The following is a 25,036-nucleotide window of genomic DNA, read 5'->3' as shown; positions in this document are numbered from 1 at the left end:
AGGAAGCCAAAGTGCCTCAGGGTGCCAGGCAGCAAGCGGTGAGTAAAATCTGCTAAATATACAGCCTGTGGTACTCAAATATTACTAAACTTATGAAATAAAAAAAATAAGTAAAAACATTCACATCACTAAGGTTTTTAACAGAAGGGAAATTGTTTCAAAAATTTTCACATGAGGATAAACAGGATTTTACTTCAAGAATCTGACAAAAAGGAGTTACCTGTACATGAGGTAAGTAAGATCTGTATGATGTGTGCCATAGTAACCAGATGGAAAATGTGAAGGTCCCCAGTGCCGAGGCTGATCCCTGAAAAATCTTGACACTGCAATGCCGGGAAGGCGAGCACCAAGCCCACCTGGATACCAAATACAGAAGGTCAGACAGAGCACCTTTCCTTTCACAGCTGAACACGTTTCCATTTTCTTAATGTGATCTCTTTGTGAGCTCAGTCCCTCCCCTTAAGAAATCTTTGTTCTTAAAGGGTACACATGTTAGAAATTCCACTAGGATTGACTAAAGAAAATTATTTAGAGCGTTATTATTTCATTTGATGGGCATTATTATTTCATTTATCCACTGATTCCCCTATATATAGTTTATTGTTATAATAACAAAAATAAAACTTGAACTCTTTCTAGGTAGTGAGCAATGGAAAAAGCATGAGGTTTGGACCCACAAAGATCTAGGTAAGAATCCGAGATCCTCTTATGAACCTTTTAGACAATTCCTTTGAGTCTCAGTTTCCCTGCTGGTAAGCTGGCGATAATATACGTGTTGTTAATACCTCAGTAATAAGGATGTAAGGACTAAATGAAGATGAATGTGAAAGCAGTCAGGTACACAATAAATGCTAGCTCCTCTGTTAACCTCTGCTGCCTGTATGGTGGTGTCAGTGGTGGTGGTTTTCAGAGGGGTAATGGGAACAATAACAATGGCTGACATTTACTAGGGACACATTGCTCTAAGCTCTTTACATTGATTATCCCATTGAGTTTTGACACAATTATATCAGGTAGGTATTAACCAACTTACAGGCACAGAATATGATGCCCAAAGAGATTAAGGGGGCAGCACTTGGGGCTGCTGTGCATGGCAGTACACTCAGTGTCCTGAGTGAGGGGACCTGGTTGAGGTGGGGCTGAACTTCAGCCACCCACTGCCTGGCCAGTGCTGACCTGGTACCACCTGCACCTGTTCAGAAGACATGACTTTCCCTAAATCACACAAATAGACTGTTGCTAAGTAGTGTTACCAGAGGGCTGTATCTGCCCCAAAGCACCGTATGGGTTGGCAGCAGCCCTTACATTACTAGTGTTTTTTACTTCTCTATAGTGAAAAGCATAGAGAGGTTACATTACTGACCTCAGCCACAAGGCAAAAATAAGAGACCGGATTAGACACCCAGGTCAAGTCTCTCAACTGGATTCCTTAACATTTTCTTTTTGAGGATCTTCAGGAAAGAATTATACTCAGAAGTAGTAAGAATAATAGGTGATAATTCCTCTTGTCTGCCTCTGCATTACTCATCAAGTCTAAGATAAAGCTATATAATATGATAAAAATTTCAAACACAAATTACAAGATACCCACCAATAAATGAAACATGTCGATATCTAATATGCATGGAAGGTCTCCGTGGTTGTCACCAGGCACCAATGCTAATGTTTAAAGAAAAATACATGAGCACATATTATATGTCAACGTAAGTATTAAATTATTTTTAAAATGCATATAATCTACTTTAAATTTATTTTTTGCAAGCTATATATGAATTCATGAGCTAGAACTTGTATATAAGACAAACAGTATTACCAAAATATTTCTTTCAAAATGGAGGGAAGTTTCACCACTAAAAACAAAATTACAGAAGATGAGAAATTATCATAACATATATGGTACATGTATTAATACTCACATGCAAAAAGTTTACAAAAGTGTCCTTGTACCACTGAAAGTGATGCCACTGTCCAATGTGCTGCAGCAAATCTTGTTAGTGACCTAAGACAGTCATCCTGAAATAAAGAGACGACAAAATTAACAAAGAAGCCAGCATATGAAGTAGTTCTCCTCTTTCAGGAATGTTAGTTCAAAGCACAGCTAGTTGAAGTAAAGCTGGATGCACAATGAAATCTCTAGATGGTATGGAACTGAATCTATGACATCTTTAATGGCATGTCTCTAACATGGAATGGAGAACATCTAATTGTATGATGAATAAAACAAGGCTATCTCCTGTTACCATGCTGCTAGTTCTCTATGGAAAAGTTAAGAAGGACACATGTGTCAAGACAGACAGCAAACAAAAGAGACTCCCAGGAATGTGATGCAGTATTTCTTTATATTTAGTCTATAAATATTCTAAAATGTGGGAAACACTTCAAATACTGGGGAAACTACGTGAAAGAAGATGGTTATACAAATCAGGGTGTCTGTAAACATCAAAAACTCTTATGGAGACTATGTAGGAACAATGAGAAAACTCTTAATGTAAAGTGAAGAATAGAGTAGAAACAAAACTACATGTAAATATCTATTATAATAAAGTATAAACATGCTAATGAAAAAGACAGATGGGTGATTGATGTAAGTTTTTTCTTCCTGCTTAATTCTCTATTTTCTAAATTTTTTGTAATGTTTGGTTCAATAGATATTGAGGACCTACCATACATTAGTCTTGGTTTTGAAGATCTCAAAATGAAAACTCACCCCCCCATCCCCTGCTCTCAAGGAGCTCACAGCCTTGAGGGTGGGAAGGAAAAGAAAAGCGGGGAGGGGACAGCTAAAGGAGGCAGTATCACAGATGAGGTATACCCCACTTCATGGCTCAGAAATTTCCCAGGGAAGGCAAAGCTTGAAGAACTTCTTAAAGAGGAGTCATTTGCTTAGGGCACTTGGGCAGAGGCAAAAGTCTGGGACTAGCATTTGGGGACCAGTAATGATTCTGCAATCCTGGCCCATGGATGTGGGGATTGGCAGGAGGTGAGTGACAATGGAGAAGTAACATTTAAGAGATATGATCAGGGTTACTTTTTAGAGAACCTCTCTGATAATATATTAGGAGAGAGTGAGATTCAGGGTAGAGACAGTTACAATAATCTAGGCAAGAAAAGATATAGGGGCTGAACCAAATCAGTAGAAGTAGGAATGGAAGAACTAGGACAAATATGCAGGAGAGAAATTCCACAAACTCTGCTGATCAATTGGATATGAACATCCAGACCAAAAGATGCATCCAAAAGGACTTGCAACTTTCTGGCAGGCTTGGTCACCTGGATGGACAGTGGTGACATTAACTAAGACTCTAAATATAGGAAGAAAAATTAATTTGGATTGTTCAGCTTGAGGTATCTTTAGGAGATCCAGGTGAAAAACTGGCACTGAGATAATAGATCTGGTTTAGAGATAAACAGGTGGGAATCATTTGGATATAACTGGAATCAGAGACATAGGTGGGGCTGACCAGGGAAGAGTATCAGATGATTGAGTCATGGGCCAAACTCTGGGGGTTTAAAATAACATTTACAGCACAAAGGAGGGAAAGCAGACTGAGAAGGAGCCGCCAGAAAGGCAGGGAGAAAACCATGAATGTCACAGAAATCAAGAGAGAAAATGAGTTTCACAAAGAAGTAGTTATCAGAATTAAGTAAATAGAATGTCAAATAAGGGCTGAAAAATGCCCACTCACAATGATAATGAGATCATTTGGTGAACTTGGCAAGAGGTGTTTCCGAAAAGTGAGAAAGTGTTGGCGAGGGGTGGTGGTGGTGAAGCCAAACTGCAGGGAGTTGAAAAGTGAAGAAATTGGAGCCAGAGTATACATTATTGTTTAAAGACGTTTCGCTGTGTATAAAATTTCTCTTAGGATGTGAAGTGAAATTAAAAACTGTAGGTGCTATTTATCTGTATTTAAACATTTTTCATTGCATGGTGAAATAAGTGAAATATGCTTTAAAATCGCTTGCTTGGTCATAAAAAGGAATGAAAAAGCTAGGGTGATAGAAGATATATTGAGGGCAAGAGTAAGAGGAATAATGGAGCACACTTGTGAACAGGGCAAGTGCCAGGAGTGAAAGAGGTAGAAGAAGGGATAACTGATGGAGAGGGGATGGATTCCAAACAATAGATGGAAAGATAAGCTACTTTACCCGGAGGTCCCTTATCCTCTGATATAGGAGGGAAAGGTCAGTGGAGAGGTATGTAAATTTGAAAAGCAGAAGTCAAAAAAATAGAATGAGTTCGTCCCTAATGGCTATATACTTAAAAAAATTAAATTTCTCTTATGAACGTAGAAAAAAAACTTAGATAAAATATTAGTAAATCAAATATAATCATATATAAAAAGGATACTCTACATGACCAAGTTGGGATTATTTCAGGAATGCAAGGTTGCTTTAACAATCAATATAAACAGATTACACAAAATCATATTAGCAGAAAAACAGATGAAGAGCCGACAGTGTGCCAAAGAGGTAGAGTGAAGTACACAAAATCAAGAAAATGTGTAAGAACTGCCTTAAAAGCCAAAGTAAACTCTATTCTATACATGTGATTGCCTTTTCAATATCAGCATACTTATCAACTCTTATTTACTGTAGCAAAAGAATGTCACAGTCAATCCATCATATATCACAGTTAAGAATACAGGGTACTGCTATTCTGCTGATTTACCACAAAGATACAATTCAGGGCAGTTTTAATACCAGGTCTACTCCTAGATATTCCAATTTAATAAGTCAAAGTGACCAGCTATCTGTATTTTTTAAAAACTCCAAAGAGTTAGGGCTCTTACATCAGTGGTTCTCAATCCTGGCCTCGGGGGTGGGGGAAGCTTTTTAAAAAATATTAATGCCTGGGGCCTATCTCCAGAGACTCTGATTTAACTGACCCATAGTAGGGCCTAGGCACTTTTAAAAGCTCCCCAGGTGATTCTACGTGAATAAAATTACATGCACTTTTATGATTATAAGTTTGAATGGTAAGTAGTAGAAGCAGCTGACACTAGCTACATTGTAAAAATTAGCAAGCTTTAATTGTATATTCCTTCACTTTTCTAGGCATTAAATGTACTGTTTTGAAATTAATTTGTACTTATTTACATGTTGCTTATAATGGGTAGTCAAATGTGGTAGAGGGTATGTTCTGATCTCTATTTCCAACTACGGCACTAAACATTCAAGAACAAGCACTTTGTTTTTAGTTCCCCATCCCCCCATTTTTTCACATGTTTAACCAAAAGAGATGAAGTCTATTTAAAAGAAAAATAATGAAAAATTAAATAAGAAACATTACGTCTCCAGTGTTGTTACAGAAAATGGGTTTTACCGCAAAAGGAGTGAACCTATGCTTAAATAACCACTTCAGGTTTTTTGGATTAAAAAAAGCAGAACAACCTAATTTCTACTCCACCATTCCATGAATTGAGTAAACTGATAACTTACCAGTCTGCAAGGCAAAGGACTGAACAACGGTTTATCTTCATCATTTAAAATTCTTTCTGAGGATTAAAAATGGTAAAGATGGTAAATTTTATGTTTTGTACATTTTATTACAAGTTTAAAAAAAAAGTAAAAAAAAATTCTTTCTCCCGAAAGCACAATATTGTCAGGTTTTGAAATCTTTAAGTCATTTCACAAGAATTAACTTTGGATAAGAAGTAAAAATGAGGAAATATTCCCTTAACTGACAAGAAGCTATAACCACCATTAAAATGAGTTCTCTGCTGCTGTGGTTAATTTATAAACCGTCAATCTAATATTCTGTCAGCACACTACATTTCCTGCTTCAAAGTCTTTATATTATTTGATATTGTTGCCCACATTAAACATCTCTGTTTAAATACAGGATTCTACACACAACTCATGTCAATGTATGCTTGAGATTTAAAGACACAACTGAATCTCTTACCTATGCTTTGGATGGTGTACGCACAACTACCCCAGCACATTATGGGGACACGGGGATCCTCTTCATTGGGATGAACCTTTAGTCCCACCTTATAAGTAGCAGTTCCAAATGTTGTTAGCATTTCTTTTATGCTTTCAGAATAAGGATTCCTGAAGTGAACATGTACAGGATTAGCTCAAAACAATGTGCTCACATCAATCAAAGGGCTCAGTTTCTTAACAGCTATTTTCTATGTTGGAATTGAACCACTGAAACTACCTAAAGATAGTTGTATGAAAAGGGGGAATGAAAGACATGCAAACGGTCCCTGCCTGAGAGGGGTTATGCTCTACTTGGGTTGGCAGCAGTGACGCACAGGCCTGAAAACAGGCTATTAGGGTGAAGGTCTACGCACTGAACTATTGGATCCTGGACCTCTTCCCCATCTCAAGAACATCAGCAATGTGTACCTACTGCCATAGATTTTAGTTTCTCCAGTGAAGAATTCTCAGGAAAAGCCGTTTTTACACATTGACATTTGTGGGTCCCAAGTGAAAGACTGGCCGGGGCCTGATCACCTCGTGAGGCTCATAGGTCAGCAAGCTCCAACCTGCCCACCAGGTATCCAGTGAGCTTCTTAGTGCCTTGTTCTTGAAGTCACCCAAGGACCAATAAACATTTAAGAAAAGAATCAAACATCAAAGACATAAACACCAAAACAAACAAGCAGAAAAAGGAACTCAGGGAAAACGGAGACAGGGTAGAAAACAACCAATTTATAAAAAAATTCGGGGACTTCCCTGGTGGTGCAGGGGTTAAGAATCTGCCTGCCAACGCAGGGGACACGGGTTCGATCCCTGGTCCAGGAAGATCCCACACGCCGTGGAGCAACTAAGCCCGTGTGCCACAAATACTGAGCCTGTGCTCTAGAGCTCACGAGCCACAACTACTAAGCCTGTGTGCCACAACTACTGAAGCCCATGGGCCTAAAGCCTGTGCTCCGGAACAAGAGAAACCACCACAATGAGAGGCCCACACACTGCAACGAAGAATAGCCCCTGCTTGCCGCAACTAGAGAAAGCCCGTGTGCAGCAGTGAAGACCCAATGCAGCCATACACACCTACATAAATAAATAAGGAGATCAGTCCAAGAGGGCCAAGAATGAACTAACAGTAGGACTACCTCAAAGAATGGAAAAACCAAGAGAAAATTATCTAAGGAACAAAATAAAACATTCCCCAAACTGAACGATATGAATCTTCAAAGAGCCTGTTGAAAACGTGGCGAAATGAATGAAGACTCACATACCAAGGAATATCACAGAGAAATTTCAGAACATTGGGAATTAATGAGACAATCACAACAGTTTCCAGAAGTAATAAAGTTACAACGGAACAGGAATCAGAATGGTGTTAATTTCTCAGTGGGTGCTAGAAGTTAGTAAACACTGCCTTCAAAATCTAGATGTAAAGTTACTTCTAACCTATAATTCTATACCCAAACCATCTATTAAGCATATGGATATAATAAATGTATTTTCAGACATGGAAAATTTAACACCCAGGCACCTTTTCTTAGGAATCTGCTGAGAGATGCAACATGAGGGAGTAAATTAAGAAAGGAAGAAGAGGACTTCCCCAGTGGTTAAGATTCCGCACTCCCAAAGCAGGGGGTGTGGGTTCAATCACTGGTCAGGGAACTAAAATCCTACATGCCACAGGTGCGGCCAAAAAAAAAAAGAGAGAGAGAAGTACAAGATCCAGCAAACAAGAGGAGCAGGGCTAGGGGAAGTCTTAGGGTGACAGCTGTGCCCTGTCCTGATTGGCATGGGAGGGCAAAGGCTGTGGGAGGAGGGCTCCAGGAAGGAAGATCATCTGATGAATCTGAGCACTGATAGCTACTGCTAGCCATCTGACAGGTCTACTGCAATGTTTAGGGGAAAAAAAAGTATTATATACAAAGAAAACCAAGTATATGAAAAAAATAAGGTAATTATTAACCACAGGAAAACAAAATGTATAAGAAAGGAAAATTTACCACACAACTTATCAGTAGAAACAATTATAATATAAAAACTGACAAATGATTTAACCAAAAATTGTGAAATTATAGGTAGACTGGCGAGGAATAGTGAATAGGGTAGAGGTCAAAGTTGAATCCTAAATTACTAGTCAACAGAAAGATACTGTTTAAAAAAATGATAAATCAAGACACAGCTGATTAAGCATTTTAATTAGAAATATGGAAGTACGTAGCAGAAGAAACAAAATGACAGGACTGGGGATAGGGAGGAGGAATGTGAGAGGCACAGGACTGATGTTCTTTCTGTTTAAGCCCTCCAGTAGTATTTTTACTGAGTAATTTAGTATTTGCCAGGCACTGCTTCCAGGTAACGTTAAATGTATTGTCACTTTATCTTTATAACACTTATGAGGTAGATATTATTATCTTCCCTTTACAAATGAGGAAACTGAGTGAGGTACAGAGAGGTCAAGCAATTTGCACAAAGTTGCACAGCTTATAAGCAGTGGTGCTGGAACTGAACAAAAGCAGTCTAGCTCTAGAATCTGGGTTATACCTTGTAACTTACTGGCTATGGGTAAAATTAGGCTGCAAACACTCTGGTTTTGGTCCTGAGTTACTAAGAGGTTGATGGGGCCATAAATAGAAAACAGAAGTCAGAAGGAAGCATGGGCTTTGGTGGGGGAGCTGAGCACCTTAGGTTTAGATGTACTGATGAGGTGTTGTCAAGGAGAGCCAGATCAAGGGGTGTAGGAGGGAGTCAGGAACATAGACTAGGAGAGGTTTGTGAGAATTAAACATGCCATGTAGTTCATAGGTTTTTATCAATACACCTGCAGTAAATATTCTTAAGTCTCAGAATTCAAGATCAGTGTCCTGTAACATTTTGCTCCCTAACTTGACAAACGATATTCTTACTAACTGCTGACTTAATTTTTCATTTCAAGTGGGCCAAATTTAAAAGGAATAATATACTCACTTAGGATGAAAATCAGGCCTAAATCCTTCAGGGAGCTGCAATTCATCCACATTTTCTAAATTCTTTGATAAGGCAGTATCTACAGAAACAAGCATTTTATACTATTATTCTTTAGTCCACAATATTTCTATAAATTTCAGTCACAAATTTCATTCTAAATTTAGGTCAAAGAAATTTTAAAAACTGGGAAAAATTCCCATTAATGAAAACCAGTATAATATACATTCAAAGCATGAGAAACACTATTGCTCTGGATGACCTAGGTACCTTCTTCAGTCACCTGTGCTTCTCCTCAAAGTAAAGCCACTGGAATGTAGCTAGGGAAGGTAAGAAAAGGAAGAGTATGCCGTTTTGTTTCCTTATAAACCAATGGTATAAATTCTGCTCAGACTGTTTTCCCTCAAGGTCGGAAGTGCAGTGCATGTCTATCAAACTTGGGAAGCCTTTGGTAATGCCAACAATATAGTGAGTCAGCCCACAGAGAATAAAGCCAGCTCTTCCATACTCAGTTACATCTCCCCGACCCCCAGAAGCTCTTCAATAAAATGGGGGAGTAAGTGAGAAGTATTTATCATAAACTTCACATGAGCTTGTGTGTTTTCAAGGAATAAGGAGTAATGTAGCAGATTCAAATTTAGTTCATTAAGACAAAGAAAATTAGAGAAAGTCAAATTTTAAAGTGAGAGGCTTCATTTTTAAAATATTTTAAAACAATTTATTCTGAAACTATTTCCCAATGGTTTCAGACGTTAGGGAAAAATGAAAGCAGGTTATCAGAACTTACTAGGAGTATTTTCTTCTTTCCTAAGAACCTGTAATGCTTTTATTTGCTGAGATATTGTTCTAATCCACTGAGTCAGATTTGGTTGGTCTGAAAAATGTAACCTGCTAGAAAAGATTATAGAGAGTGTTTAGTATTCTGTTGCTGCTTAGTTTAAGATACAAAAAAGACTCCTTAAATGATCACAGGTATATTTTAGACACACTTCAAATATTAAAAAAACAAAAAAACAAAAAAAAAACCTAGGGGAAAATTTGTTGCTTTTTAAGAAGTCAGAATAGGTATTTACCAATGGAAATGAAAATACATTATTCGTCAATATGATGCTGATAATTATTAGCACCATATTGAATTATCTGTCAAATATTTCACTTTTTCGGTACTGGAATTTATTAGTATTTCTTAAATATCATAATCACCACACCACGGACACTATTTATTGAGTGCTTATTATATTGCAAGCCCTTAGTTATGTTGTGAGCATTTTACAGTATTATATTTAATCCTCAGAATCTTTAATGAAATAGGTTATATTATTGTCCCCATTTTACAGATGAGGAAACTGAGGTTTAGAGCTATGTTACTTGACTAAGGCCATATATGGGACAGATGTGGCATTCAAACCCAGCTATATCAGACTCCACAGCCTGTGTTCTTTTAACAAATGTGCCATAACTGACTCTCCTGGGAAAAAAAGCAAAATCTGAACCACAAAAGTGATTGTTTTCTCCTTACATGCAGAGAATTCTTAATCTAACAATGACTAATTTCTTTACCAGTTCAAATGCAGGTATAAGTCAGCACCATGATATGCTTTTCTGATTAAAATGCATGAGCTTACATGCACATCTAATGGTATTTTAAGAACACTGTGTAGTAGCATAGACTAAGACACCATGGTTTTAACTCCTAAAATTGAAGAGAAAAAAACTGACCCTGCTTTATTTAAACCCAAATAGTAGCACAGAAATAAACAGATGATTCATATTCACAAAACTCAAATTAGTATTTGTGAATGTAAGACAGACACCATAAACTGAGTAACAAAGGTCAGGTTTGAAGAGGAGACACTATCAAATTCATATCTGAAATGAGTATGTCTAATACTGCTATTAACTAAAAGTGCACTAAAAATTATGAAATGACAAAAACTTTGCATTTTAAATACACTAACAGATTTTCACTTTTTGGCCCAATTTTTGAATTGGCCAGTAAATTGCAAAAAATTATATTTAATTGTTAGTATGTTCAAAAATGTCCGTTTGAGCTGCCCCTTCTCCCCCTATCAATTTACTGAGCATCTCTTAAAACGTATGAGGGAGATATTTAAAGTGGGGTCTTAGAAATAAAGGAGACAGTTTTCATGAACACATGGGAACTTTATATCCTTTATAGTGCTTACAGGTGACCAAGAAACTGTTAAATTTTAGCCTGTTCCTTTCTAAAAACCAAAATCATATTTCATAGGTCAGCTAGAAGAAATAACTAAATAAAAAGTTTGGAAAGTACCTGGAAAACATTATGCATTTACCTAGAGTGATCTCCTCACCCAGCTGTTGTTTATTATTTCATTACCTTCAAAGGAAACTAGTTCTTTGATATAAAGGTTTTATGAGCCAAAACTTACCTATTAAAAATATTTCTTGGAGGAAGCAGCAGAGGAATAACAGTATTACTCAAGCATTCACAAAGGGGACAAAGGAATTCTCCATTTTCTACATCATAGCTTGTATGTAAGCGTAATCTCTGTTGCCTTCGCTGTTCTTTAGCTTGAACGGAATCAAAATACCTTTAACAATTAGAAAACAGGAGGTATCAAAAACAATGGTAATTTTTAAAAATGAGAGCCACAAGCTTCAACATTTTAAATAATTTGTTTCCACAAAAAAAATCTAAAAATTAAAATCTTGAAATGACCTGAATTATTTTTAACAGTGATACTCTAATTTTGAGTTGATGTAATTACCAAAACGGGTTAAGAGTTCTAAAACAGGAGAATCAAAAAAAGACTGCCTTGCAAACAATCATTCACAATGTAGCATATTTCTTGGTCCCAGTGCTCTGCGGTTACTCCCCCAGTGCTGGTGACTACTTACTAGGGGCAGTTCATAACAATTCAATGAGCAGAGCACTAGAATAACAGCACTGATTTGTTGGTTTTGCGGAAGCATAGAAAGCACCAAAGTAGAATAAGTTTGAAGTTATCCCATCTTAGCTCAGGGAGCCATGACAATCTTAGGAACTAACCAGACAAGCACTACCATCTTCAGAATCAAGAGTTGTTCACCCTGGACCCAAAGAAAGACATATTTCTAGGGTTTATACCACTGTAAAAATCCTTTACTTCATCTAGTCTGTTAGATCCCCACATTAAAAAATACATTTGATATACTATGAAGTTTCTAAGTCACTCCTTTAAATGTAATGACAAAGCAAATTAATTTTGTTATTTATTAGGCAGTAATACGGAGTTTTCTTCTTCAAACATCTTTAGTTCTTTCTCCCTTTTTCTAGAATGGAATTTCCTTTATTAAAAAATTTAATTTTGAGCCTTTGGATAAGCTTCTCTTGACTAATATTAAGAATATAAATTACCTTTGCCAACAATGGGCATGCATAATGTGCCCACAGCTACCAGTGTGTGTTCCACAAGACAGATCAGGGTGCATGAATAATGGATCATATTTTTCTGCATTATAAAACAAACAAAAAACAAAGCGAAAAACCAAGCATTTAATATTCCTATAACAAATGTACAACTTTAAACTGTGAAATCCTTACTAAGGGCCTGTAAACTTCAAATGATATGCTAGTTTATTCCTTTGATTTGAGATACCAATAATTTATGCAAGACCCCGGATTATTCAGAATACAGGACTCTCTAATTTTCATTACCCTGAGCAAGTTAATGAAACATCCCTGAATTGTTAACTGAAACTGGGATCCCATATTTAAGTACATCTAATCTTTTGAACATTTCACATTTTCAGGGCACTGAGAGACTCCTATTCCCCGAAAATGCCCTGAGCCTGAGGTAAAAGGGATATTCTTCAGGGAGAGGTCTTTAATACCTTCAGGGCAGCTGGGTCACAATGATCTCTAACAAAAAAAGATGTCCTGGCAGTAGAGGAGAATCTGCCTAAAGACAATCATGCAGAGACTAGCAATAATTACTATACCAGAGTCAAAGCTGCAGCAAAATATCTGGGACAGCAGCCCAGACCAGAGTAGGGAAAAACAGGCAATTCAGACAGTCTTCTGCTCTGGTACTAATTTTTTATATTTAAAGGAGATGAAAAATGAAGACAAACATAAAGTGGGTAGCTGGCTTCTTTGGGAATTCTTGAATTCTCTACATAAATTAGTATAATCTTAGAAATTCCCTAACATTAAATTACTCAAGTTTCAATTTGCTTTATATAATAGAACAGTACAAATTTCACAGCATAAAGAAAATCTTTTATGACATAAATTGTGAAAGCATTAAAAAAATCCACTTATAGCCAAGTACTAAATACAATTGGTATTTTATCTTTATCTTCAGCCTGGAATAAAATTTGTAAATCGTCTAGTACAAATGATCATTTCTTAAGGTGAAGCTGACCAATGTATCTTAACTAGGGTGCTTGAGAGCCACACTGTGAAGACTTTCATTATAGAGAAAAGGCAAACTTACCAGTGGTCTCTCACACCTCCTTCCAATCATACAATGTGAAAAGCACTGGCTAAATTAAGTGCTTTGGAAATTAAAACACAGTTCCTACTCTCAAGAAGTTTACTGGTATCATTGAGGCATATGCACACATAAACAAATGTAAGAGTAGAAACATAAAAGTATCTGCGGTGGACACAATAAGGTGCAGCCCAGAAGCCCCTGCAGGAATGAATGACTTACTCCCTCAGCTGTTAGAAGAGAGCACTCAACTGTTATCCCTCTTTAAGGGACTTTGCTCAGGGTCACACTACTTTGATCAAGGTCACACCTCTTTCCAGAGGCAGGCCACAACCAGTCACTGATCAGTGTCAGGGTATGAAGACCTAGCCCCCTTGCCCCAAGTTGGGACACCTCTGAAGGGCCATTCAGCTCCAGAGATACCATGGGGTTGGTTAAGGTCTTTTGGGGACTGCATCATAGCTCAACTTCTCCCTTTGCCCAAACCTGCTTCCTTCCCCTCCATTCCACGTTGATCCCAAGACTCTCTTGAATAACATCCTGCACTGCATGGTAATCTCTATCTCAATAATCTAAATGAGAATCTGGCTCAAGGACAGCTTCTCACAGGGGTGACTCACACCACTGTTAGATCAAGGGATTCCACTGATAGATCAAGGGATTCCACCCTGGATCTATCCATGAGATAAAGTAATTATGGAGATAAAATAGTTATTGTTATTTAAGTGTCAACTAATTATTGGACTTTACAAATGTGAAGAATGGGAAAGACTGTTAAGTACCAAAGTAGTTAATGAAACAAAGAACAGCTTTCTTTTGAATCCCTGCTATTTATCAGCTGCGTAATTCAGGCATAATACTTAACCTTCTGGAGTGTTTCCACATCTGTCAAGTGAGGAATTCCTGTCTAAGTTACCTGCTCAAGATACCACCAAGCCTACAGTTACTATTAGGTTAATAAAATCTCTGTATATCACCTACCATACTATGTGGCAGTCATTATTAAGAGGGAGGATGAGGATATAGCTATGGCTTACCTGGATCCTGAATGAATTTACTTCTGTTTTTAGATAATACAGTTGATCTCTGAACAAATGCTGCCAGGACCATTGCCCTGCTTTCCACCTTGACCTCTTGCTCTTCTTGACACAATATACAGGTAACAAATTGTCTTTGTTCAGGGACCGGAGTCTGTGCTGGGCCCAATGCCGTACGAGTCATATCTGAAACCATAGGGCTGGAATAAAAAGGTTAGGAGTATAATTAATGAGCCTAAGAAGTTTCTATAGAATCATAAAACAGTAGATTCTAGGTAAGTAGAAACGTATTTAAAACACGCAGTTTTTTGTTTTTTTAAAAAAATATTTATTTATTCGGCTGTGCCGGGTCTTAGTTGCAGCACGTGGGATCTTTGATCTTTGTTGAGGCGTGCAGATCTTTAGTTGCGGCATGTAAAGTCTTGGTTGCAGCATGTGGGATCTAGTTCCCTGACCAGGGATCGAACCCAAGCCCCCTGCATTGGGAGCGCAGAGTCTTAGCCACTGGACCACCAGGGAAGTCCCTAAAACACACAGGTTTGATGACTTGATTTGAGAGACCCAAGTCTTTCATATGTATCAAAACCATCTCCTTCAATCCTCATAGCAATCCAATATGCAACACATAAGCCAGACACGAAGTTAACTGAGCCCAGTGTATTCATTCTTTTATGAATCTCAAGGGTCTTCTGTATAACTTACATTTTAAGCATACATATGAATTCTCTTATCTATAGTCAAGAGACATGCTCATAATCATATGCTAATAAACTCAGATTTCTAAGATTAAGTCCTCTAACTACAAGGCCACAAAATTTATCAACTCTTCTAAGTTATTCTATGATTAAGTGTACTTATAAAGAAAAAAAACCAAACATCTTCCTCAGTTGAGAACCATGGTCAAGAGTTTCAAAAATTGTGATTAATTTTTACCTATTATCAAGAACAGCAGAGATAGAGGCATCCAGTTCTAATGTCTGCTGAAAGAGTTCTTTGTTCTCATCAATAAAGTGCCGCTGCATCTCAGACATCTGGGCCATGATCTTTTCTCTGCGCAGTCTGGCAATCTCGGCTTTTCTCTTCCTCTCAGCTTTGTCTTTGTCTCTCGAACTCTGAAATTACGCTTCATTTAATTAGACCATTAGAGGCTAAATGCATATTTTTTTCCCCCAAAGCAGAAACATCTTTATTGTAAATACTAATTAAAAACTATTCTATAATCTCACTTTTATAAACGAAGAGCAAAGATTTCTTAATCAACCTAACATGTTAAAAGAAAAAAAAAAAGGCAGTCCAAAAAGACAGCTACAAAAATATAAACAAATGGTGGCACACTTCTTGGGATTTACATGTTTGTGAATAACATCAACTACCAACTTAATGCAGATAAATTTAATTGTTTATAGTGAGCTTGCCACAATTTTTCAGCATTACCACACTTTACATCTTATACCTCTTCCATTATGGTTCCTTCTGTCTCTGCCACAGGACTGGTGGATGAACTCTCCCTTATCTTCTTAATAGCATTAAAAGTCTATGAAAAAAAATATCGTTATTCTGAAGCTATGAAACATTATAAAAATTTAAAGATAAACATTTAATATTTCTCACAAAAAGCAGAGTGATGCAGGAAATTTTACCTTTAATATCCACTTAATCATATCTTTGTGGACTTCTAGGTAGGGAGCATTTTGTAGTGTTTCCAGCATAGCTAGTATGCTAGGAGAGTTGTTTGGTGCTTCACCAGGTTCTGAGGCAGAAGAAAAAAAGGGCACACGAACAACAGCTAAGACTTCATAGTGCTTATTACTGTGCACAAGAAGATACATGAAGTTGCTTATAACATTTGCCCATCATTTGCCCATCATTTGATTACAGCTCAACTTAGAAATTTTCAATACCTCTCGAAATGTGACATATTTGTATTTTACAAACAAGTTGTTAACAACTAGAATGCTTTAATCATTCAAAACTGACATCTTACACCAAATGATTATTTTAACATAGCCTCTAGAAAAATTAAATAAAAACCCAGCTGAAGGGCTTCCCTGGTGGCTCAGTGGTTGAAAGTCCGCCTGCCGATGCAGGGGATGTGGGTTCGTGCCCCGGGATGGGAGGATCCCACATGCCGCGGAGCGGCTGGGTCCGTGAGCCATGGCCGCTGAGCCTGCGCGTCCGGAGCCTGTGCTCCGCAACGGGAGAGGCCACAACAGTGAGAGGCCCGCGTACCGCAAAAAAAAACAAAAAACAAAAAACAAAAAACAAAAAAACACCCAGCTGAAAGGTCTACCTGAGATTTTACAAGTCTAAGAAAATGAATCAGGATTATAGGAGTCCATGTGTATATAACATGTATCTATTTGTTTTGACCTTTTCTTTAATGAAAACCTAGATTCAAAATAAAACAAATTTCTTCCTCTATGGATTACTTTATTTTGAGAAAAAGACATGAAAGTCTATTACTCTCAGGAGTACATTTAATACAATATTAGCTAATTTAGTTTTATAGTTGGAAATATCCAATTATTAATTTTATTGATTTAAGAAACATTTGTGGCAAAATATTACTCTTTCCTAAGAGGGTAAGAGACCAAACTATGTGATATTTTTAAAAAAATGTAATTTAATTTAATTGTTATTTTTTTGGCTGTGCCACATGGCTTGTGGGATCTTAGTTCCCCGATCAGGGACTGAACTTAGTTCCTCAGCAGTGAAAGCTCCGAGTCCTAACAACTGGACCGCCAGGGAATTCCCTGAACTATGTGATCTTTAATATTCTTCCAGATCTGAAATTCGGTCGCTGTGGATTAGGGATCTGTCTCTAAATGGTTTGTCTTTTGTTTGTATGTATGTATGCATGTATTTATTTATGGTTGCACTGGGTCTTTGTTTCTGTGTGCAGGATTTCTCTAGTTGCGGCGAGCGGGGGCTACTTTTCGTTGCACTGTGCTGGCTTCTCATTGCGGTGGCTTCTCTTGTTGCGGAGCACAGGCTCTAGACGTTCAGGCTTCAGTAGTTGTGGCACGTGGGCTCAGTAGTTGTGGCTCGCGGGCTTAGCTGCTCCATGGCACGTGGGATCTTCCTGGCCCAGGGCTTGAACCCGTGTCCCCTGCACTGGTAGGCGGATTCTTAACCACTGTGCCACCACAGAAGTTCCAATAGTTTGTTTTAATTATATAAAATGTTTAAAGAGAAATAGGAGGACTGTCTAGAGAAAATGATGATTGTTGAAAGAAAAAGAAAGAAGCAAAAGAGAACCTGAGATCAAATGAAATAAGGGAGTTTTCTGTGTGGTTATCCCAAAGTAAAAAAACTGCAGATAAAGAATGTACAACAGATACAATGTTAATGTTAATCGATAGAAAGAAACACTGGCAGAGAAAAGAGCTGGGAAAGGCTGGCACCCAAGAACATAGTCTTCAGTGGGGAAAGACAGCTCCCCTTCTTCCTCCCACTTACCTGGATGTGGGCAAAATGGGAAAAATAGAGATTTAGCAGCAACCAGGACTATTCCTCCTCATCCCCCAGTGGAACCTAGTATTCTCACAGTCATTATCTTTTAGGAAGAAATGGCAGAGAACACAATACTAAACAAAGTTACAGAAATGCTCCCTTGCAATCAGGAATTCAGAAACTCCTATTATACCACCACAAATTCATTTAAGCATCTCAGCAAATCACTGATTGCAGGTCTGGAGCAGGTAAAGTACAAGATGAGCCTCAGACACCTTTTGTGCCAGAAAGCAAGGTGGTGCTCAAATACTAATGGGGTTGGGTCAAAAGGACACAGAGCCAATTGAACAGACTCCCACTACCCAGAAGTGGCACAGTTTGAGCATCAAAAGGAGTATTGATTATAACTGACTATAAAACACTGAAAAAAAACCCATGAGTAACATTAAAAAACAAAAGAACCACAAAAAAACGTAAGCAAACCAAAAAGATTCACAGTTGCCACTACTTCAGGTACCTATTAGAACTGCTTATTCTGCAAATTAATAAAGGAAACGTTTTTATTTAGAGATGTAGTATTATGACATCTGAAACAAATGGTTCAGGGAATTCCCTGGCAGTCCAGTGATTAGGACTCTGTGCTTCCACTGCAGGGGGCCCGGGTTCAATCCCTGGTTGAGGAACTAAGATCCTGCATGCTGTGCAGCACAGCCAAAAGATAAATAAACAAAAAACCAAATGGTTCAAAAAAGTGTTCAAACATAAAGCAAATATAGCAAAACACTAACTACTGAATCTAGGTGGCAGGTATATAGATGTTTACTGTACAACTCTTCCAACTTGTCTGTATGTTTGAAATTTTAATATTAAAAAGCAAGAAAAAATATTTCTTTGGTCCTCTCAAAAAAAGTCACATTACTTTATATAAAATGTAATCCTCTATAGCTAATTTTCTTATTTTCATTACTTTTTATAAGATAATAGCAACAATTTAAAAGTGAAATCCTAATAGCAAACTCTGTGTTTTTAAAAGTATATACTAGAGTTTAAATTTATGTCCTATACTGATTTCAAACTAAGGAATCCTCATTACTTTTTCCTGTTTATGAATTAAAATTTATGTTTTTAAAGTATGGGTAGGCCCTAAGTATTTTTATAAAAATGTATCAGGATCTGATACAGTACACAGGATCTGATATAATACACAGGTGAATACAGACAGTCTCAGAAATTTGGATTCATTATAACCTACTTAAAACTTATATGATCAAATAAAAGAGGTTATACTACATTTAAAAATCATGGACATGTTGAGTTAGTTTAGTAAAAACTGTATACATACTCGATATCTTCTGAGTGAAGGTAAACGTTACTACATGCTCCTCCATGACGTTCTCTAAATGCTGTTTTTCTTCTTGTAGTGCCATTCCAATTAAATGTAACACCTAAAATGCAGTATGTTTTGTAACTTTTAGTGAAACAAAAATCAAGTACATATTTTTATAAGAAATAAAAAAAATTCACTATTGAAAAAAGATAAACTATTAAACACTAAGTGCAGTAAAAAATAATTCGAAGTACCAATTTTCATGAAATACAAACTCTAAAGTTCATTTTCTAATAAAGAATTCTCAGCAAGGAAACAAAAATTTCTATTTCAGCTAGGAAGAAAATTCAATTGCAAATTCTTAGGGTAAGTTAAAATTACTAACAGCTGTGACCAGCAATCCATATAATTTTCAGTTTTATTCCATCCCTACACTACAGTCTTAAAAATCACTGATTCTAAGAATCAGTGGCCAAATAATTAGACCTGAAATCATCTATCATGCAATGATCTAATCTATAATACTCCTAGTTCAATTTCTCTAAGGACTAAAAATCTTAATCATCTAAGAGACACACTTTTATCTCTAATGCCATATCATTTATAAAGATGTTCAGCATACCTCATGAAAAATTCCTTACTAGACTTCTAAGAATATAACTACACTAATCTATTTGCACTTTTATTGTTCTTTATCCTGCTCCCCAATTTTTGAAGGAGATAATGTGTGTGGTGTCTCTGTATCATTCCCTACACATAGGGCTACTGTGGTTGTTAGACTTGGAAGAACTAAGTTAGCCTGAATGACATAAAGCAAATGTATATATAAGATAAATGATGTTCATTCCTCTTTTCTCCATCATTTCCCATACATCTTTTGCTCATTTAATACTGATGGTCTCCAGTATACTGCAACTCCATGCTTTTATATTTTAAGTGTATGTTTGTAAACTGGAGGAGGGTATACATATACAAAAATCTTAGCCAATGAGATACTTGAGACTGCTGAGACAATGGAAAGAACAGTAACTTTGAAGGAAGGCTCTGGAGGAAGGCTCACCTTCATCTGAATTCTGGCTTCACTGCTTTCAAGTCCCACTAAGCCTAACTTCATCATCTTCAAAATCAAAATAAAAAAAAGAAGCTTTCCTCTAGAGTTTTGAGGGTTACAAATATGGTACATACAAGTGCCTAGCATAGAATAAGGCACAGAGTAGGCTAATAACTGAGTATTATTATTATTATGTTACTTACTAGTTGGGTAACATGGACAAGTCTATCTCACTGAAACTTGCCTTTCTCATCTATACAGTGGAAAAACTATCTACTGATACTCGTAGGGGTATTACGTGAATTTAATGATAATAATTTATGAATGACTTACATTAAATCTATAAAGTAAAATACAAACAAGGTTCTAGACTTGTCACTAATTAGTTATAGGAACGTAAGTCTCTGACTTTCAATTTCTTCAACTGCAAAACATAAGTATTAATGAACTCAGAGGTTTTTAAAGAGAATTAAGTAAAAACAAATGCAAAGATAACACATAATACAAATATCAGAGTACTGTATAAACAAAGACATATCAGGACCAATCAATGAGAGCAGATCTGCCAACAAGACCAAGGTAACCACAACCATGTGGTGTAAAAAAATCTGCCAGGCTCTCATTTTTATGGTCAGACACAAACAGTAACAAAATACTATATTTCGAATTAAGTTAACACTACATTTTATCCTAAGTTTCCTGTGTACAGATATTGACAGGAGTATTTTGTATTTTGGTTTTTACTACAAGACCACTAAAATATAAATAATAAATGTCTTCAAACTTACCCTTTGCAGCATGGACTCAGACCAGACATGTCCGTTATGTTCTACAGTCCATTGCAATACTGTTCTCATGATTAACAACATGACATCTGACTGCAAAATGTTAACCAGACTTGCAAACAGAGGGCAGAATGGGGGCAAAACTGGAGGTGGAAGTGCTGAAAATAAAGTTATAATTGGCTTCTTTTGTAGAACATCCTTTAAAAAACAAATGAACAAACAAAAAAAACAGCAAAAAACTATCCCTTTGTTACATACTTTTGTCAAAGAATATTCATTTACACACATCTTAAAGCTATGTTTTACCTTCTCAGGTCAGTCAAATGCATAAAAACAGCTGTGTAAGTAGCAGTAGTACAAAAGAAGGCCTTTCTTTTCCCTAGAAATGTCTTACGATCCGAGATAAAACCATTAACCCAAAGGTGACTCAGTACAGACTATGTCTACATTAGCATATTTATTAGCCCTTGAAAGTTCACTCATGGGGCTTCCCTGGCGTCCAGTGGTCAAGAATCCGCCTCCCAATGCAGAGGATGTGGGTTCGATCCCTGGGTGGGGAACTAAGATCCCACATGTTGCAGGGCAACTAAGCCTGTGCGCCACAACTACTGAGCCCACATGCTCTAGAGCCCAGGCACCACAACTAGAGGGCCTGCGTGCCACAACTACTGAGCCCACACGCTCTGGAGCCCGTGCACCACAACTAAGAGAAGCCCGTGTGCCACAATGAAAGATCCCGCGTGCTGCAAGGAAGATCCCATGTGACGCAACTAAGACCCAAATCAGCCAAAAAAAAAAAAAAAAACTCATTCAGAAAGCTTGTATTTAAATCTACCACTTCATTAAGAATCATCATCATAGTCAATAGAAAACAATGTTTAACACGTAAAAGAGACTGAAACGAGATTTTGGGAAAGATTAAAAATACCTGTATCTTCCTTATTTTGTCTTTTCAATTTCCGTTGGGCTTCCTCTGCCTAATAAAAATGAATGTAATTTGGACAGGGAATTAGTAACATGAAACAATTTAATATCCAAAACTACTGATATATGTTAATCTTTGCCATACTAACTTCTGATTTTAGAAGATTTCTATCCTTAGTTTTGCAACTCTCCCGAAATTGGTATCAAGGTTAATTTCCCCCTGCCACTAAGAGAATCCCAAGTGGATTCTTTCTTGATTTAAAATGCAGGGGAAGGGCTTCCCTGGTGGTGCAGTGGTTGAGAGTCCACCTGCCGATGCAGGGCACACAGGTTTGTGCCCTGGTCTGGGAAGATCCCACATGCCGCGGAGCGGCTGGGCCCGTGAGCCATGGCCGCTGAGCCTGTGCGTCCGGAGCCTGTGCTCCGCAACGGGAGAGGCCACAGCAATGAGAGGCCTGCGTACCGCAAAAAAAAAAAAAAAAAAAAAAAAATGCAGGGGAAACATGCACCAACCAAAACCAAAAACTTATTTTTGATTTGAACTTTATTTCATGCATCAAACACTAATACACACTGCTATATATAAAATAGATAACCAACAAGGACCTACGGTATAGCACAGGGAACTATACTCAATATTCTATAATAACCTGTAAGGGAAAAGGATCTGAAAACGAATATATATATATGACTGATTTCACTGTGCTGTACACCAGAAACTAACACAACATTGTAAATCAACTATACTTCAAAAAAGCAAAGACAAAAACAAACCCCAGAAAACTAATAAACAAAAGCTTCATGTTTAAGTTTCATTTACTGTCATTTATTGAAAACTTATTTTTAAGAGTAGACTGCTAAAAGGCAAAATTTAACCCGCTAAGAATGATCAGGAAAATTCCTTAAGTCACCATGGAAAAGCATGTTAAGTACTAGCAATTCTGAAATGAGTGTAAAATAGGTTAACTGATTAGAATACACGTTGATGATGTCTTCAAAAGCTAATAAAATACATACAATTAGATATGTGTGGGTATGTATATAATTATATAGACCTTTTTTATGTATGCACAAAATAAGGGAAAACCCCAAATGCTACGTGGTGGTATAGGTAATCTGTACTTTCTTCTTTATACCTTTTCATATTTTCCAAATTTCCTACAATAAAAATGTGTCCTTTTTCAATCTGTGAAAAGCAGTAAAAGTTGTTTAGGAAAAAACAAAATAAAAACAAAAAAACTCCAAGCAACCCTTTCTCAGTACACTTTTAATTTTCTCAATTACCTTGGACTGCTCTGCCCTCGAAAAGTGATAGAAATACAAATTGAACTCTTTGGCACATTCTGGTTTCAGTTCATACATGCCTCGTCCTGTTAATCCAGGTTTCCTTTGGGGGAAAAAAAAGTTCTTCAATCTCATATACTGTTGGTGAATGTAAGCTGGAACTACTTTCTGTGGGTTCATTTAATCATCTACATTCAAAGCTTTATGTGCGTTCACTTTATCTAGCATGTCCACCTTGAATTTATTCTAACTGGACAAGTGAATGTGACGGTCACTGCAGTGACAACAATTTAAAGTCTAACAACAGGGGACAGGTTACACACATTATGACATCTCCAAACAACTGAACACTATTAAAATTGATGTTAACTTGTATACTTTGACATGTAAAGATGTCTGTGATAAGTTCTACCAAGTGAAAAAAAGCAGATGCAATTTTAGGGTTTAGAGAATCTTTTCTATATTTTCCCTAAAAATATGTACTGTTTTAAAATCAGCAAAAATAAAGACAATGCCATTGGAATGAGGAGCACAGAAAAAGCAGGATTAAGAAACTGCCTCAACAACCTTAAGGGGATAGACTACTTATAGTTTACTGACTGGGCAACACACTGGACACCGAAGAAAGCATTATTCAGAGGCCATCCCACAACTTAGGTGGCACATTCAAATGGAAACAAAGAAAGCACAATGCATTTACTCAGATCACCTGCTCAGGTTAGTTTCAATTATCTGAAACTATCAGCTAGGGAACACCTGAAAACTGAAAACTCTCATAAAGCTACTTCAAGTTGCTAAGTGCAGGGCTAGATCATAAAAGTGAAATGTCAGTGAGAAATCTAGTTCAGAATTATATGTTTGAAAGTGGTTGTCACTCTCTGAAAACAACAGTTTTATTCTTAGTTCCATCAAGGGAAACACTCTAAGAAAAATTAATGTATAAAATAAAATTGAATGTGAAAAAGCAGAAAATAAACTCACTTGAAATGGGCAACTGCTTCAATTACACTCTCCATGCCAGTTTCCTTGTTCTCCTAAAGGTACAGGAAACAAATTAAGTGTGTTTCATGTTAATAATAATATCTGCTAGCACTCTTGAGCATTGTGCTTTTATCTCATTAAGCTTCATACAGCAATCGCATAAAGCAGATATACTATTCTCCTGATTTTTACAAATGAGGATTCCATAGTAAACATAATGATTAAAAGGCAGTTGGGGAAATTCAGTTGGTAAGCTAACATTCATTCAGATTGACATAATTAAAAACAAGTTACTACCATATGGAATCAAGGTGACAGCTTTCAAAAGGAATAAAGTAAAAACACAAAGTACACATAACGTTTAAATTTTATATTTAAAATTTATATATTTGCAGTATTTTGTGAAATAGCTACACTAATTTCTTATCTATTTTTGTTAAAACATCATTTCCCAAATCATATCCCATTCACGACAAGCTGTTCACAGGAATTCCGTGAAATATTCTCTGGTCAAAAATGTTTGGTAAATATAGATGCCATCACTTTGTACAAGGCAGTTACACTTTTAAAATACTGTTTTAAATTTTATTTCTTCCTTATTCCAATGGTCTAAATGAAACTGTTAATTGTTTCCTCATTTCCTGCATTAAAAAGTACATGTATACACAACTAGAAATGGCAAAGTAGTCCATTAACAAAGATCTATTAAAAAAAGTACATGTAATTTTTATTCTGACTAGATATTCAGTGATATTAAAAAATCATTATTTTTTTTTAGGTGTGATAATTGGCATATGCATAGGTTTCTCTAAAAGCTCGTATCTTTTGGATCAACCTTGGCACTACTGACATTT

The 25,036-nt window shown here is 36.8% G+C and overlaps 1 protein-coding gene across 8 annotated transcripts in view; it reads right to left on the bottom strand.

Moving 5' to 3' along the window:
- UBR2 (ubiquitin protein ligase E3 component n-recognin 2) overlaps positions 1 to 25,036 on the bottom strand; it is a 115,927-nt gene that overhangs the window by 18,421 nt on the left and 72,470 nt on the right. For 6 of the 8 annotated variants that reach the window (XR_007479754.1, XM_033424002.2, XM_004267599.4 and 3 more), the window contains 18 exons: positions 24,183 to 24,235; positions 23,202 to 23,304; positions 21,922 to 21,970; positions 20,997 to 21,151; positions 19,173 to 19,275; positions 16,018 to 16,127; positions 15,831 to 15,911; positions 15,311 to 15,489; positions 14,378 to 14,577; positions 12,263 to 12,356; positions 11,295 to 11,456; positions 9,671 to 9,774; positions 8,887 to 8,965; positions 5,906 to 6,054; positions 5,440 to 5,495; positions 1,917 to 2,013; positions 1,592 to 1,659; positions 221 to 356 (listed from right to left, as the gene is read on the bottom strand). Coding sequence is in view for 7 of the 8 variants with exons in the window: in XM_033424002.2 (XP_033279893.1) it covers positions 221 to 356; positions 1,592 to 1,659; positions 1,917 to 2,013; positions 5,440 to 5,495; positions 5,906 to 6,054; positions 8,887 to 8,965; positions 9,671 to 9,774; positions 11,295 to 11,456; positions 12,263 to 12,356; positions 14,378 to 14,577; positions 15,311 to 15,489; positions 15,831 to 15,911; positions 16,018 to 16,127; positions 19,173 to 19,275; positions 20,997 to 21,151; positions 21,922 to 21,970; positions 23,202 to 23,304; positions 24,183 to 24,235 (1,978 nt within the window). In the remaining variant the exon portion in view is untranslated. The other 2 variants (XM_033424003.2, XM_049716099.1) reach the window with 2 other exon arrangements.

This window comes from Orcinus orca, chromosome 10, assembly GCF_937001465.1.
Source record: "Orcinus orca chromosome 10, mOrcOrc1.1, whole genome shotgun sequence".
Lineage (NCBI taxonomy): Eukaryota > Metazoa > Chordata > Mammalia > Artiodactyla > Delphinidae > Orcinus > Orcinus orca.
This window is presented reverse-complemented; position numbering and strand designations above follow the sequence as displayed.